This window comes from Ambystoma mexicanum, chromosome 5p (genome assembly GCF_040938575.1).
Source record: "Ambystoma mexicanum isolate Mex_15411 chromosome 5p, UKY_AmexF1_1, whole genome shotgun sequence".
NCBI classification, from domain to species: Eukaryota; Metazoa; Chordata; class Amphibia; order Caudata; family Ambystomatidae; genus Ambystoma; species Ambystoma mexicanum.
The window spans coordinates 887,363,320-887,381,053 of record NC_090930.1 but is presented as its reverse complement, the minus strand read 5'-3'; the positions used below and the strand labels follow the sequence as shown (position 1 = coordinate 887,381,053).

At 46.8% G+C, this 17,734-nt stretch overlaps 1 protein-coding gene across 5 annotated transcripts in view; it reads left to right on the top strand.

Annotated features, from left to right (window-relative positions):
• C5PH7orf57 (chromosome 5p C7orf57 homolog) overlaps positions 1 to 17,734 on the top strand; it is a 709,483-nt gene that overhangs the window by 219,639 nt on the left and 472,110 nt on the right. For all 5 annotated transcript variants that reach the window (XM_069613329.1, XM_069613326.1, XM_069613325.1 and 2 more), the window contains one exon: positions 3,131 to 3,236. In XM_069613329.1, the coding sequence (XP_069469430.1) occupies positions 3,131 to 3,236 (106 nt within the window). The remainder of the gene's footprint in view (positions 1 to 3,130; positions 3,237 to 17,734) is intronic.

Genomic DNA, 17,734 nt, shown 5'->3' with positions numbered 1-17,734 from the left:
CCAAGTGACCTACAATTCCCATATCTAGGATTGAATATTGTTTTCCATTCATCCCCTTTACCTCTCTGTACCAGGTTGTGTTCTTCTCAATGATCTAGTTGAGTTGATCTAGAAGTACTGGTCTTGCATGTAGCTCACTGTAGTTTAAGCATGTCTATGTTCTCCATGGGGTCTAGGCATCCAGTTTGCAAATGGAATGCTAGTTAAACGATTTGGCCAGATTTTCTTCTAAATATTGTTTTGGGTCCTGATCTTCATTAGTGCAGGCATACTCTTGGGCATGATGTACTTGAACCCATGGTTGGCGGTCAATTGAGTAATCAGAAATGTGTTGAGGTGGCCATTTCTCTGCATTATTTTTCTTAATACATACGCACATTTATCCCAGAGTGTCTCATTTGTCCTTTCCTGCCAACAGTGAAAGTTAGACCAGCAGTAAGAACAGCAGTTAAATACAAATGTGTATCTTCTTTTCAAACTGGGCGTATAGCTACATTTACCACTTTCAAGGTCTTTAACCTGTACTTTTTTTAAAATTCAATAAAGTTGTTTTGAAAAAGAGCAAATTGTTAATACGTATACAGTATTGGAGACCTAATTGAATCTATATCTGAACTTCTGACCTCAATAAGGTTATATGTCTGCTACTGCGATCGGGGTCCTTTAACAGGTCTTGCTAGCATACCCCTTTTGCATGTCTGCGGTTAAGGACATCTTTGTTGTTCAATCCACACACTTATTTTTCACACTTTTATTTTACAAGTGGCACTTAACATGGCAGGAAAATCTGTTGAACTTATATCGAATACAATGGTGTCGAGGTTGCTTACATCACTTTACAATTACTATTTACACCATTTCATTTGTAATGTCCTTTGATATTAGTGGATTAACATTTACAGCTCTGATGGGTTCAGAGAAAGAATTCATTTTTCTTCAAGCCCTATTTATAACTCTCAGCGATTGAAAAAACAAGCAGAGACAGTATTTCTCACAGTAGAGTCCAGCTTACTAATTTTACAGAGGAAGTAGTGGGAATAAGAATGGGGTATAGTTCGACTGCCAGCTGGATTCCCTCTGCTGTGCTCCTCCTACACCTACACAGAGATAAGCAGAGTAACCAAACAACCCACCATGCAGTCAGTGTTCATACACTCCCCCCGCCCCCATCCCTTTTCTGCCCTTTCACTCCCATAGCTCCCCCCTTTTTCGTGCTGGTGCTTTGGAATTGGTTCATTTGTCAAGGTTCATCTCTCTGCCTTCCCCATAGCCCTGTCTACTGGTTCCTTTTATGGAGGCCATTTCTGCTGCCCATCAGCCTTTTTTCCACACGTACATGCACATCTGCACTTATTGCAGTGAGGCCGACTGCCTAAACGGGTACAAAGTACATCCGTATCCTGCCCTCCACTTCCTGTACTCGTCAGAAGTTTGCCACTGGAATGCCAGACTTCTTCACTGGACACCAATCCATTTGTACAGTGGGCTGCTTCTCGCCCAGTCATCTGCCCATCCCAGGTGACTGGTCTTTTGAAGCAAGCCGTGGGCGTGGTCTTTGTTCTCCTTCCATGGAAGACAAGGACTGCAGCTGCAAGAGAGTAGGAAGCAGGTTCTTTTTCACAGAGGCGCCTGCTCTTTCAGAGTAATGCATAGCAAATGAGTGACAAATACAATTCCACCAGTCTTTGGAAACATACACTGCTACTTGTTCTTGCTGCACCTAAAGAACAACTTTGAGAAGGAAGTGAGATTGTTATGAGCAGTGAAATTCCTTTTTATCAATCCTAGCGTGCTCGTCAATGATGGCCACTGGCATTTCCCACCAGCTGGGGACACTTACGAATGTAGTATCTACATGGGCGTAATTTTAGAAGGGAACAGGGATGTTTGTCCCCTCCAACTTTCATGGCACACCATTTTGTCCCCATTCATTTGGCTGGGGGCACCTTTTCTTCAGTTGTCATGTCCCCCCCCCAACATTTTCAGCAAAATTACTCCACCGAGTATCTAGCAATCCACAATTTAAGTACAAATCATGGTTCTAAATCCTCCTTCTTCGGCAGGTGTGAGTAATAATCATATATAGCCTAATTGCATGTTTGTAGGACTTGCAACAACCATAGGGGCTAATTCCACTGCAGGAATGACTGCTCCTATTGGTGGTAGGACCTGACTTATTTGCATATGGCTCATCTGTTTCTGTAATGGCAGGATGAGCTAAAAACCATAGTGTGGAGGTGGTCCCCAGAGTAATAGCTATAGTTATGATTAAATTGGAACCTTAAATCCAACACCTTGTGAGTTTAGTTTGTCTCCTCGCGTGAGATTTGGTATGGCTCCCTTGTTCGCTGCGCTATATGAAACCAAGCTGCACCTCTAATGCAGCACAGCAATGCAGAAGCATTTCTGGGTTTGTTTGTGTTTCAGTGAGGATTCATTCGCCAGAGGAGTTGCAAATTAGCAATACACATGTTCCCTATTGCCTTAACAAAAACCGAAAAGGTTAGCAATTTGTGTGATATATTTTACACGGATTTGAAGTTGGCCATTAATGTGTTAGTCTATCTTTTGAAATGCCTATTTTGGCCCTCGCACCAGTTCTTCCTTAGCTGGTGTACCAAAGCATTTTTAACTACAGCTGTAACGGATGTGAAATAAATACACGCATACAGGAAAACTACAAACCTGCCCCCCCCCCCACTCTTATTACTGTAGATTATTCTCTGTCTTTTCTTACCTAACATTAACTAGCATTATAAAGAGTGCTGGATTAGCACAATCTGTGTTGCAAGCGAGTAACTGTTCTAGTCCATTCTGGTCCTCCTAGCTAATTAAAGAATGTTCCTACTTGGAGTAGAAGAGCAATTATCTGTGCTCCCCAGGTAATACCATGCAATAAATGCTCATTATGAAGCCATTTGATAACCGCCTTAAAATAAACTTTATGTACAGAGTGAGAAGATTTGTTTTTGTCGAACACCAATGTTAGTTAATGGTGGTGGCAAGTTTATATACTTTTGAGAATGTAAAGCCGAGAATAATTCTTATTAGCCTGTTGTTTTCGAGGTAATGTACTCCATCACCACAATGTTGTGCCTCTTTTAAAGATGTCTTCTTTATTGTCTTTAAGATTTGTTGAAACAAACAGCGCCTGCAGCAAGAAAATCACCTGTAGCATATTCAGTTCCTGACTGGTATACACATGAGCCGATGACCCCTCAAGCTAAAGAAACAGAGTGAGTTTTCTTGGATGCAAGTACTGGATATAAGTACAACCGTTTTTCTTGAAAAACGTGTTTCTTCTGATTTCATTTGTTTGTCAAAAAAATGTATTGATTTCTCTAGTAAAAGATACTCTAGGTAAAGACATTTTAGAATAATTTCTGGTTGCTAGCCTTTATTCATTTCCATGTGTTAATATCCCCACAAAAATATTGCCATATTTTTGCGGCAAGACATTGCGAGAGAGGAAGGGAAAGCTACAGGTAGGTCGAAAACCCAACCGAAAAGCCTCAAGCGTCGAGTCGAGAACCCATGAGGAGAAATCTCCTTGACGCGAAAGGCAACGACCTAGGTCTAGGTCCCGAAGTGGTTCCCACCACTCTTCATCTTTGACGAAAAAGTCTAAAAAAAAAAAGACGCCACTGATCCCCTTCCACCTAGTCTTCTGACGAATGCCCCAAAAAGATGAAATGCACCACAAAACATTCTTCCTCTGAAGAATGGGCAGCATTTAGAATTAAGATGGAGGTTTTTGAAAAGGCGAAGCCTTGGTCCGCGCCTTCCTGGGAAGCTGGCCGAGAGCGTTACCGTTCTGACACTTGCGCGCCCTGAAGCCCAGGTGATCGAAGGAGAGAAGATCAGGAACCCTCCAGGACCCTGAGTGATAAAGATCACTCGATTCGACCACTCGAGGTCATCGACGCCATCCGGAACTCGACACACCTCGAAGGACAAGCCTTCGAAGAGCCTCTCGACTGTTATTTCGTCGACGCCATCAACGCCTTTGTCTACGTCGACCCCGAAGCCTTCGGTGCCCATAGTTTCAAAGGCTCCAGTTCAGTCAGAAACCGACAAAATAGCAGCAAAAGAAAAAGCTGCAAAGCCTATAAAGCCTTCAGCCTCCAATGTAACAGCCCCTCAAGAAAAGATGTATAGTCCTCTGCCAAGGAAAGAATTTTTTTAATCCTTGTCTTCAATTTTCGAAGAACAAGAAAGGTCCGAGGAGGAGGATGTTCCTTTTGGCCTAGAGTATGGCACCCCTAATATCCCAGAATGTCTAATTCCTGAGAAAAGCAGAATGAGGGATTCAGTGGAAACTTTGCATAACGCAAGTGGAGTTGACACATCTCCTGAGACAGAATTTGGCAATCCCTCATATAGACAGCTGATGACAAAGGTGGTGGATTATTTAGGATGGGCTAGACCACCAACTCAGTTCATCCAGGGTGACCTGACTGACATACTGGATCAGGGTTCCACCGAAGATCCGATTTTACCTTTCCATGTAACCTTACAAAATAGGGTGGCCAAAGATTGGGAGACCCCAGACTCAATTCCTCCTGTGAATAAGTCCCTCATGTCAAAATACCGCCCTTCCAGTAGCGACCCCGGCTATCTGTCCAAACACCCCACTCCCGAGAGTGTGGTGGTCCAGGCAGCCACAGCTACATCAAATAAGGTGGCGTACCCTACCATCCCTCCAGATAGGGACAACAAGCGTGTGGATGGTTGGGCACGCAAGGTATTTTCAGCTGAGCGTATGGCATTCAAATCGGCCAACTCCACATATGCCTTGCCATCATTTTCGTACACTCTGTGGGAGTGCATTGCAATGGCGGCGGAGCACATACTAGAAGGGGAAGAAAGGGAAGGATTCCTAGCCATCGTTAGAGATGGAAAGGAGTCCATGCCGGAATCCCTTCAATCTGGATTGGACACTGCAGATAGTGTGAGCAGGTCCATGGCCACTAGCACAGTGATGCCCAGATTTGCGTGGTTGCGAAAGTCGGGTTTCGCACCAGACGTGCAAAACTGTCTTTTGAACATGCTTTTTGACAGGTCTCACCTTTTAGGCAACAAGGCTGACGAGAGCCTTGAGAGGTTGCAGACCTCGAAAGCGGCTGCCAAGTCTTATGGAGCTGCTATTAGACAACATCAGCCTTTTCGTGCATCAGGACAATCTTGGAAGATATGGAAAGGCGAGAGGAAGAGGCCAGAGAAAAATCACTTGTGGTGGACGAGATAAACGTGCTAAACCAGCTCCAGCTGCAGCTTCCTTACCATCGGCATCCGCAGCATCCGCCCCAAAACCACTTTGAGGACTTGCATCACAAGACACCTGTGGGAGGCAGGCTGTCCCAGCATATGCAAGAATGGCAAGCCATTACTTCAGATGTTTGGGCTCTAGAAATAATAGCCCAAGGTTACTGCCTTACTTTTCTAATGCAGCCTCAAAGCAATCCAACGGGAAGACACTCTTTGAAGTTTCCAGACCCGCTCATACAGCAGGAAGTCTTAACCCTGATAGAGAAAGGTGCTATAGAACCAGTACCTGTAGCGGAGAGGAACAAGGGATGGTACTCCCCATATTTTTTGATTCCCAAAAAGGACAGAGGATTGAGACCCATCTTAGACTTAAAAGACTTGAACAAGCTCCTCAGAAAGGACAAGTTCTCCAGCATTGGATCTTTCATGGATTTACGCATGACCCAATAGGACGTACGGTATAAATAGCCCCGTCCCTGCGGCTCCCTTCAGATTTCAACCGTCTCCAAAGTAGTCGGGATCACCTCGTGTTTCTACTCTTTGTAAGGTTGTTTTTTTTTGTTTCACAATGTCTGGGAAGGCGCTGTTCCGCCCGTGTGCTATGTGTTGAATGAACTAAGTGTTCGAAGGAGATGGGCACATGGATTGCCTTTATTGTCTTTATCCCCATCACTCGGCGGACACCTGTGATATTTGCAAGGGGTTCTCACAAAAGACGCTGAGGGACCGTAATCGGTGTCTAGTAACATGGCTGAACGAAGGGGCCTACCCTCCATCTGAGGTAGGACCAGTGCAGAGACTTGCATCGAACAGGCCTAAGTCCCCTGTAGTTCCTCGCCGCTCTGTGTCAGCGGAGCCTCCAGCGAAGAAGCCACGTCCTACGGAAAAGAGTTGTTCCTCGTTGGGGAAACACCCGGTGAAGGACACCCCTTCGTCATCATCATCAAAGCATGGGCATGTGGACCAGGACCGTCGATAAGGAAAATCTTCCTCTTCGTCGAAAAAAGGACAAGAAAGACCCTTTAAGAAGCTCCTCCTCAGGGGACCGTTATAGGTCTTCCTTGAGTAGAGACTCGACGAAGCATTGGTCTAGAGACTCCAAAAAGGCAGGATCGCCTGAAGGGCCTGCGTCACAACTACCACCGCCGTCAACGGGAGTCCCGTCGTCGACGGCTTCACTACCGCCTGCGCAGTCAATACCTGCAGTGGCCTCGTCGACCCCGGCGGTGACGATTGACAGGGAAGTGGTTCCAAAATTTCCATTGTCGATGATGGTACCTCCAGAGGTTTGGCAACCGGCAGGGTACGATACAGTTCTGCCGGATACCCTATTACAGCATGAATCGGCTTTTTCAGTATCGAGATGGAGGAAGAGCGTGAACAGGTTTTGTCCAACTGATCTTGGCTTACAGGGCGTTGGCCTGTCGACGGCCTCGGGGATGCAAAATGCCCCCTCTACATCGTCTCTGCTAAATCCGCAGTCGGTATTGTCTTTACAAGTGTTGTAGATCCCTCTTAAGCCAGTTAGATGCAAGATTACCTCCCATGGGTACACCTCCAGGGATACCAGTGATACCTGTCGACGACGCGCCACGGTCAACGTCAACGATTGGTTTGCCGATCTCCCGTCCGGTTAGCAAAGAACCTCCCCGCTCACACACCGAGGAAGGTGAATTGCAAGATTCTGAGTCGGCTCAAGGTCCTAGAGACTCCTTCTCGGACATTTCATCGTCCCCTATGTGGGAATCGGAGGCAGAAGTGGAAACTCCTAGACGCCTGGCACAGCCGTCACCGCCAGATGACATCGGGTCCTTTCATGCTATGATGGCAAAAACCTGTATCGAATTTGGTCTGACCCCAGAGGAAGAGAAGAAGGAATGCTTCTTATTTGACCATATGGGGAAGAGGAGAAAGTCCGTCTTCTCGGTTCCCATTCTGGACCATGTTTGGCAGGAAGGCTTGCGTACCATGTGCCATCCTTTTTCGGAGCCTGCAATCAAGGGCAGGTTAGGAAAGAAATTTAAAGCCCCGGATTCTACACCTAAATGTTTGACCGCGCAGCCCTCCCCAGAATCAGTAGTGTCGGCAGCAGCTGGCAGGAAAGCCAGATCGCAACACAAGTGCACAACACCTCCGGACAGTGAAGCTAGAAGGCAGGATGCCTTTGGTAAGAAAGTCTTGGCAGTGGGGGCGATGACGATCAAGGCGGCTAACTCGTTGGCTATCATGGCACGATACGACCGTGAAATGTGGCATCGCTTGGCCCCCATCTTGGAACACCTGCCCGAAGAGCACCGGAAAACAGCCATGTTACTAGTGCGTGAGGGGGAAGAGGCATGAAACCACTCTATCAACATCGCTGTGGATTTGGCCGAGTCAGGATTCAAACAAATAATGGAGTGGTGCTAAGAAGGCAAGCCTGGCTAAAATGTACAAACTTTAGGCCGGAGGTCCAGTGTAAAGTGCTTGATATGCCATGTGAAGGTGAGCAGTTATTCGGGGAAAAGGTGGACGAAGCCCATAAAAGCATGAAGGAAGATTCAGATACGGCAGGGTTGCTGGGAGCCTTACAAAGTGGACGAGCATTTCAGCCTTTTCGCCCCTTCCGCGGAGCTTCTAGGAATTCTCCTTTCGCTGCATCCAGGGATCGGAGTTTCAACAGATCATCATACTCCCAAGGGTACAGGCGGGCTGTCCAGGCGACACGAAGAAGCTGGGATTTCCAGGGTTCCAGGAGGAGAGGCGGACAGTCTTCGTCCACCAAAAGTAAGCAATCAAAGTCTCAGCAATGACAATCTTCAGGACGTCCTGGGAGGCAGTGTCCCATCACGTCGACGAATGGGAAAGAATAACATCGGACCGTTGGGTGTTGGACACAATGAAACTAGGCCACTCGTTGCAGTTCAAGACCATGCCATCTCACATTCCACCTTTGTATTCGGCGCAACCCCATCTCCCCATATTACCGCAAGAGGTTGTGCTTATGCTGCAAAAAGGGGCTATAGAATTTGTTCCGGTTGCCGAGAGAGGTCAAGGAGTTTACTCCCGTTACTTCGTGGTCAAAAAATCCAACGGTAAGTGGCGACCAATTCTGGACCTTCAAGCTCTCAACAAGACTCTGCGACGCCTGAAGTTCAAAATGCTTACGCTTCAGGTGGTCATCCGGTCAGTACAGCTGGGGGATTTTCTGGTGTCGTTGGACTTGCAAGACGCATATTTCCACATACCCATGCGTCAACGACACAGAAAATTCCTGAGGTTCGTAGTGGGTCAGAGTCATTACCAGTTCAAGGTGCTTCCATTCGGCTTGAAATCGTGTCCCAGGACTTTTATGAAATGTTTAGCTCCGGTGGCAGCATGGCTACGAAGAAAAGGTCACCAGGTCTACCCTTACCTGGACGACTGGCTAATAAGAGGCTCGGCGGTGGCGCAAGCAAGCCTAGAGGCCACCATGCAACTACTACAGCGGTTAGGCTTTGCAATCAACTTCGAAAAATCCTTTCTGGCTCCCTCAAGGAACTTGGTGTTTTTGGGTGCAGAGTTCCAGACTTAATCAGGACTAGTGAAACCTTCCTTAGAAAGAGTTCAAAAACTCAAACAAAAAGCAAAGGAGTGGAAAACTGGCACCAGGACGTCAGTCAGAAAATACATGTTGCTGCTAGGATCCATGGCGTCATGTATTCTGCTAGTGAACAACTGTCGTCTCTTCATGAGACCAATACAGGAATCTCTGACAGACCGATGGTCTCAAAGTCGCGGATTATGGTCTGACCAGTTGAGGATCAGCAGCGAGCTTCTAGAATCGCTTCAGTGTTGGCAACTCTAAGACAATATGACAAGATGGATGCCTCTGTTGGAACCGGATTTTCAATCGACACTTGTGACGGATGCATCTCAGACAGGATGGGGAGCCCATCTGGGATCCCCACAGGCTCAAGGCCAATGGTCCCCAGGAGAGTCGACTCTTCACATCAATGTGCTGGAGTTAAGAGCGGTACGTTGGGCTCTGAAGTCCTTTTTACAACGCATACAGGGATCGGTGGTGAGAATATTAACAGACAATACAACCACGATGTTCTACCTCAGGAAACAAGGGGGCACTTGTTCCAGAACTCTCTCAAGCGAAGCTCAGGAAATATGGCATTGGGCCCTCGAACAAGAAATGAGCATAGTGGCGTACCATCTACCAGGGGTGAACAATGTACAAGCAGACTCTCTCAGCAGAGAGATGAACCAGCTCCACGAGTGGGAGTTGAACAATCAACAAGTGTCGAGCATCTTCAGGAAATGGGGTCATCCTTCTCTGGATCTTTTCGCAACCCGAGAGAACAAGAAGTGCAAGCAATTCGCCATCAGACGGCCACAGCCCGACTTGCTGGGGGATGCGTTCTCCTTCCCGTGGAGGGACAGGTTTGTGTATGCGTTCCCTCTGTTTCCGCTCATTCGATGGACCCTCCAGTGGATTCACAAATATCCATGCTGTGTGAATCTAATTGCTCCTCACTGGGCGAGACCGTCATGGTTTTCGGACCTGCTCCAGCTATCAGTGGCAGAGCCGGTGAGGTTCCAAGAGACGCCAGACCTTCTATTCCAAGACAAGGGAGCGATTTGGCATCACGACCCGGGCTTCCTCAGCCTGACGGCTTGGCTCTTGACTTCTCCGAGTGTGGGGCCCTGAACATTTCTTCAGATTGCCGCAGAATTTTGGAGGCAGTGAGGGCTCCGTCCACGAATACTTCATATGCATGCAAGTGGAAGAGATTCTGTGTGTGGTGTAGGGATCAACCGGGGCTGGACCCGTTAAACATCTCATCAGAACAAGTTCTGCCCTATTTGCTACACTTAGCAAAAAAAGGGTTGTCTTTCTCCTCCATAAAGGTTCACTTGGCAGCCATTTCAAGATTTACTCGAAAAAGGCACTCGACTCCGTTGTTCAGTGATCGACTGGTCAAGCATTTCCTGAGAGGGTTATTTCGGACTTTTCCTCCAGCCGAAAAGTTCCCTCCTAGTTGCAGTCTCAATCTGGTGCCGTCAGGTCTAATGAAGGCTCCTTTTGAGGCTATGTCGTCGTCACCCCTCAAATATTTGTCGTGGAATATGGCCTTTTTGGTAGCTATTACTTCAGTAAGAAGACTGTTGTAGCTGCAAGCACTGGTGATTGATCCCCCATACTTGTGTTTCTTCAAGGACAAGGTGGTATTGCCCACTAACCCTCACTTAAAGGTTCCAACTACATTACGCAAGCACTCTTTAATTGTGCTACCAGCATTCTTCGCGGCGCCTCTTCTTTCCCAGAAAAAGCTCTCCATATGTTGGATGTCAAAAGAGCATTGAAGTTTTATCTGAGTCGTACTCGAGATTTCAAGCGTACGAGACAACTGTTTGTGGCTTATGGACCCTCCGTAAAGGGAAGACCAATCTCCAAACAAGGACTAGCCCGCTGGGTTTCGTCAAATAGTGCCTTCTGCCACTCTAAAGCAGGGAAGCCTATGGAAAGACGTCCAAAGGCTCACTCAACAAGATCCACCTCGTCATCGGCGGCATTGTGGTCCGGAATCCCGCTGGTTGACATCTGTCAGGCTGCATCCTGGTCGGTGCTGCATACATTTACTCAGCATTATTGCCTAGAGCAACAGCATGCAGCGGATGTGCAGATGGGACAGGCAGTCCTGCGACACCTGTTTCAGTAAGGTAAGCCCCACAGAGGGGAGTGCCCTCCTGTTGGTTGTGTTTTTTTCTTGCTAACTGCATGTGCTGTTCTTGTAGTATTGGTTTGCATTGCACACCTCCAGATTAGGAGTACTGCTATATAATATATTCTAAGCATGTGAATCCATGAAAGATCCAATGCTGGAGAAGGGAGTAGTTTCTTACCTGCAACTCCATTTCTCCGGCGTTGGTATCTTTCATGGATTCGTATGCGCCCGCCGGCCTCCCCTGAATGCAAACTTGATATTACCCTACTACTTTGGGGGTTAAAATCTGAAGGGAGCCGCGGGGACGGGGCTATTTATACTGTACGTCCTATTGGGTCATGCGTAAGCGGCCCAAAAGGACGTAGATAGGACACAGAAGTGTCAAGTTTTTTCCAATGGAAAACGTTTTAATAAATATACCGAGGGTTCCCAGCCTGACGACAGGGAATAATCTAAGCATGTGAATCCATGAAAGATACCAACGCTGGAGAAATGGAGTTACAGGTAAGAAACTACTCCCTTCAAGATGGTCACTCACTTTCTCAGATCCTTCAGGCCCTTCTTCAACTTCAGGATTGGTGGGTGTCATTGGACTTCAGGATGCTTATTTTCAAGTGCCAATCCATCTCACGCACAGAAAATACCTGAGGTTCGCGGTTGGCGACTCACACTGTCAGTTTCGAGTTCTACCATTCGGATTGACCTCTCGCGTGAGGGTCTTCACCAAGTTGATGGTAGTGGTGGAAGCGCATCGCAGGAGAGGGGGGATACACATCTACCCCTACCTGGACGATTGGTTGATAAGGGTGCGTTCTGCCGAGCATGCCCTGATTCATCTGAAGTCATCTGCCACTTCCTCCACAGACTGGGCTTCTCCCTCAATTTCAAGAAGTCACAAATAACACCTTCCCAACAGCTCCAGTATATCGGGGCTGTATTAGACACATCCTTGGGAAAGAGCTCTCCTCCCAAGTCGAGGGCTCAAGACATTCTTCAGATGGTTTCCAAATTTCCAAATGCCAAAAATCTCCCAGCCTACGGCTTCTTGAGGTTGCTTGGCCTCATGGCATCCTGCATTTTCCTGGTGCCAGAAGCTCTCCTGAGGATGAGATCCCTTCAATGGGCTTTAAAGACTCAATGGTCACAATTCTCAGGACGAATGACGGATCTTCTTCAGATGCTGTCAGGGGGAAAAAAAATTCCTGATAATGACGGACAACACAGTGGCCATGCATTACCTAAACAAAATAGGTGTAGGGTCACCACCTCTGTGCAGAGAGGCAATGCGGCTCTGGTATTGGGCAATTCAGGAAGGAATCTTCTTATTGGCAGTTCATCTAGCCGGGGAGGAGAATATGACGGCGGATGCTCTGAGCTGGCAGAGTACTGTGTCCCATGAGTGGGAACTGGCTCAGAAAGTCCTTCAAGAGATCTTCGCCCTTTGGGGAACCCATCAAGTAGACATGTTTGCGACCGGAATCAGCCGAAAGTATGAAAGGTATTGCTCAAGGGAATTTCTTCCGAGAGGAGCCCTAGGGGACGCGTTGGTGGAGTGGAACTTCCCACTACTATACACGTTCCCCCTGCCCCGATCCCTGTCATTCCTCAAGTCATCGGGAGGTTAAGACGGTTCGGAAACCGCATGATCCCAATTGCCCCGGATTGGGCCAGGAGAACGTGGTACTCGGACCTTCTAGACATGTCCATCTCCCCTCCGTTATGTCTTCCTCAGAGAGAGGACCTTCTCTCACAAAAGGAGGGCCAGGTGCTCCATCCAGAGGTCAGGACTCTCAACCTTCATGCTTGGTATCTGAAAGGCTGAGATACAGGGATTGGGACCTTCCAGATGACATCATGGAGGTGTTGCTTTCGGCAAGAAGGCCAGCAACAAAATCTTTGTACCGTTGCCGTTGGAAGAAGTTTTGCAACTGGTGCAGGGAAAAGAATGTTAATCCTTTTCTGTGTTCTATCCCAGATGTGTTATCTTTCCTCTTATCACTGGCACATAGAGGTCTCAATGTTGGGACCATTAAAGGATATCTTGCAGCGCTTTCCATTTTCAAGCGCTCTTTGATAATACAATTCTTAAAGAGGCTCACCAATGTGTTCCCTCCTTCTTTCCAAGTCCCAGTTTGGGACCTTAATCTGGTTCTAAAGTTTTTTTGAGGTGTGCCCCTTTTGAACCTTTGCACACACCCATTAAGATTACTTACGTTGAAAACCGTTCTCTTGGTTGCTTTAACCTCTGCACGAAGAGTGAGCGAGTTGCAGGCACTTTCTTCTGTGCCACTCTATATTGTGTTCCACAAGGACAGCGTTGCGTTGAGGGTTAAACCCTCATTCTTACCTAAAGTTGTGTCTGATTTCCATTTGAATCAGGAGATCATTCCGCCTACGTTCTATCCTCCTCCTCATCCCAGCAAGGAGGAGGAAAGATTGCACAGGCTGGACGCGAGAAGAGCTCTAAGCTTTTACATTTCTAGGCTCTCCAAGCTTAGAGTGGACGATCAACTTTTCATTGGCTACACTGGAAGGAAGTTGGGTCAATCGGTGTCGAAACAAACGCTATCACGTTGGATTGTGCTTTGCATCTCAGAATGCTACATATTAGTGGGCAAAGATCCACCAGAAGGCTTGAGGGCCCATTCAACCAGAGGCATTGCCTCTTCGACAGCTCTTCAAAGAGGTGTTCCCATCAAATCTATTTGTGATGTGGCGACTTTGTCTTGCGGCGACTTTCTAAATTCTACAATCTGGATGCTTCCCACTCTAAAGAGCCTGCTTTCGGTAAAGCAGTACTGGATTCAGCTCTATATAAAAAAAAAAAAAACAAATATATAATATTCTACTCCCTCCTCCAAAAACCTTTACACTGCTTTGGGAGTCTTATCTAAGATGAGGAATATGTTGGAGGACACAATCCATTCGAAGAAAAAGTTACTTACCAACTGGTAACGTTCTTTCGACTGGATGTTTCTCCAACGTATTCCTCATCGCCCTCCCATCCTACCCCTCTGTAGATTTTCTGGTATTATTACCACTGCACTATCTATACAACAGAACAAGAGGGGAAAAACAGAACTGAGGCCAACAGGCGCCGCGCATGCTACTTGTATACCCGATGACGTCAACCTAGACGGAGGCCCCCGAGGGACCTCGACTAGACGACAGCGACGCATGGCACCCTCTGCCAAGAAAACCTTTCCGAAGCAGCCAAAGCTGGGCGAATACATCTAAGATGAGGAATACGTTGGAGGACCATCCAGGCGAAAGAACATTACCAGTTGGTAAGTAACTTGTTCTTCTTGGGGAATAAGACCAGGTTAGATATACTTTTAGAATACAATCAGTATTTCAAGGGTAGTTGACCCTGTCAGTCATGCAGTGACACTGTTATGAAATCGCATAATAAACCAACCCTGTTACAAGTATATTCCTTGCAAAATTACTTTTGAGAACTCAGTTCAGAGCTAGTAAATCAACTCATATTCTTTCTGGAGGGGCCTTAAGCTACTTAATGATAAGTATGAACACTCAATAACTATTTTAGAATGCACTAAGCAATTCAAGGAAAGCCAAACCCAATTACTTTAAGAAAGACACAATGGGCCTCGTTATAAGTGTGCCGGTCTGGTATCAACGGTGCCGGTAAGCCTACTGGTACCTTTGTTACTGGACCGGCACACTACGGGTCTGCCTGCCGGAGTCGCTGTGCCCGGCAAGACTGACCCTGCCGGGCACCACGACCACGGGAAGCAGACTGTAACTGAAGCACCGGCACCGTTATTAACTGTGCCAGTGCTTCTGTGTTTCTCATAGAGTCCCATAGGGGATGGGGATTTGTAGAATTGCCGGTGTCTCACTTCCCGGACGCCCGGGTTGTAATACCCCGGTGTTACTGCAAAGTCAGGCGCCAGTAATATTTTTTGGGTCTGGCGGCAAGCCGCCGGTACCACCGGCAGGCTTACCGCCAGACCCGTAATGAGGCCCAATGTATTTCAAGGTAAGTAATTGACCTATTGGCACATAACTATCTTTTATCTACTAGCTAGTTATACCCGGTATACTTTTAACAAGTGTATAATACAGCTTCTAAGGTAAGTAAGAACTTTATGAAACTATTTTAGAATTGCACCAAAGCAAATCAGGGAAGCACAACCCAGGGTTACAAGTTTAGAAGAGCAGCAGCTAATCAAGATGAGTAGGACCTATATACTTTTTAAAGGAGCCTTCTGCTACTTAAAGGTAGGTATAAACCCTAAGACTATTTTAGATCTGTATGAAGCAGACCACCAGGTAAAACAAAATCCAATGTAACACTTTAAGAAAGAAGCAATGTATTTCAAGGCAGGCAAAGCCCTATTGGCAAGCTTTTACACCCATTCAGTTAAGCAATGATAAAACAATACCAACACTTAATACTTTTTAGAAGGTGGGGGACACCATTCAAAGTTAGTAAAGCAACGTTTACACTTTTTAGAGGGGCAGAATACAACTCAAAGGGAAGCATACACTTAATGATACTAACTTCTTTAGCCAGTAGGTACTTTTACACTTGTTATACTTTCAAGGCAGAATCCTTTTCTTATCCAGTCCTTCCCTGTATATTGCATGAGTTCTCTCAGAGGCAGAAGAGGGACCCTAGTGGTCTAGGTTCCAGCTGTAAGCTGGTTGAGATAGGGTTCAGTTGCAGGAAAATCAGAGTTCCCTAGAAGATCTTCTTAAACACGTAAGTATTCACTTTCAGAGTTCGTTAAAGTGTTCAGGGAATTCACAGAAGGCTCCCTATATGTGTTCCAGCATTAGGCCTGGGCAAGTAGTACGGGCAAACTCCCAGCCCCATGAATCACCCACTCAGCCTCACAGGTTGCCCACCAAACTTAAGGTAAGTATTACCCAAGCCCACACAGTACCTTAGGAAAAAAGAAGAGCTTTGGAGTGGATGCCTTCAAGGTTGCAGCAGCACAGGACCCGGTCCCTGGTTTCTTTGTCTGGAGACGAAAGACACTGGATGGGAACTTGAAGCAGCAGTCAGAGGAGGCTTCCAGCAAAGGAGTCTTCACGGATTATTGCGGCTCTGTGGATTTGGTGCCTTTTTACAGCACGCAGATGAATAACAAATATCGCTGGTCGGATTCTCTTCACTCTCTCGCTCCTGCACTCTGGTGAGGGGACTTTAGGGATTCAAACTGTGTCTCTGGAGATCCAGCAGGAGTCCACCAAAGTTTTGGATGGAATCGAACTTCGGAAGACCATGCACCGCACTCGGGCTCAAGGTTCCAGGGAATTGGCAGTTTGCAGCCCAGCAAGTTCGCAGCACGTTGTGTGATGGCTCAAAATGCAGGTCTTCTTGAGCCTAGGGGATCTCACCATCCTCTGGGTTGGAATGGTCGCATTCAGGAGCCCCAGGTCGATTGGAAGGAAGGGTTGCATCAGGCTCTGGTAACGCAGCAGGTTCTCCGGTCTCTGGAAATTGCTTAGACATCTTTTATTCATCTTCCTCTTCATTTCATCTCCAGTGGTCGAGGAGTATTTATCAGGAACTACAGCACAACGTATGCAATCTCTCCCTGCAGTTTGCAGAAAGGGGAGGTCTGGGCGTCCAATCAGGACAGCTAGCCACCCCCATTGTGACTGGGTTCCTTTCAGGCAAGGGGAAAGACAAAGGGCTGCAGAGTGATGGACACCTCCCTCGCTTCCTGCCTTCTCAGATGCTTTGGAGCCTTGTCAGGGAATACAAAGGATTCCCGCTGAAGACAACACTTTCACTGAGGTTGCTCCCACCTAGAATGCCAGGGGGAGACCTCAGAAACAACAAGCAAAGGAGAAATGGCGGCCTTTCTGTGCATTATCGATGCTGATTTAAAACCACTGCCACCAGCTATTCAAATACACTTGCAATTGTAACAAAAACTTTACCAGGTAATTGTATCCCCCAGTACTCCACACAAGGTGGGGTGTGCTGGCTCACGTAAATCAATGTAATGGGATGCGAATCCCACTTTACTTCTTGGGAACAGTAGTTCACCCAAGAAATAGTAAGAGAATTAAAATGCATTTAAAATGCTGTGTGCTGCCATAGTACATTAGTCAGTCCAAAGTTATAGGAAACTATAACTCCAAACATACACTATGGAGAGAATTAAAAAGGTTGCCCATAAAAAGAGTAAACGACTAGGTCAGGGGGGAAAGATTCCCACTCACCTAGGGACAAGGTAAAATAAATACCAAGTCCAAGCAAAAGGTCCTGGGGTTGACACAGGTCAGGAAGATTTATCACTGAAATGAACATCTTTCCTAACAGTAAAATATCCAGCACTGCATGTTATTCCTTGACTTAAAGCATACACTATTAATTACTGTATCACCATAACCTGTTCCATTCATTGTTTCCATTAGTGTTTACACTGAGCAGTTTCATACGGGGAAGGGGTAGGAGAGTCGCAATAGAGGTCTTATGCAGAGACTACACAGAAGGCGGCATACGCCTTCCATACTTTGAACTCTAGTATCTAGCTGGGCAACTCCAACATGTAGCTGGATGGCTGGCAGACTCGGAAACAATAGACCATGTCCTGATGAGCCCCGTCATAGCGCCCTGCCGCCTAAAAGAAGCGATATGGCTGAGAGAAACCAGAATTGCAGATTCACCGGCACTCCTATAGCGAGGCAGACAGATATGGCCCAGGAACAAAGATACTGATAGTGATACTCAAAGTAAAAGAGCCTTACTCCCTCCTCCCAACCCCCCAGATTCCATTAGCGGCCCT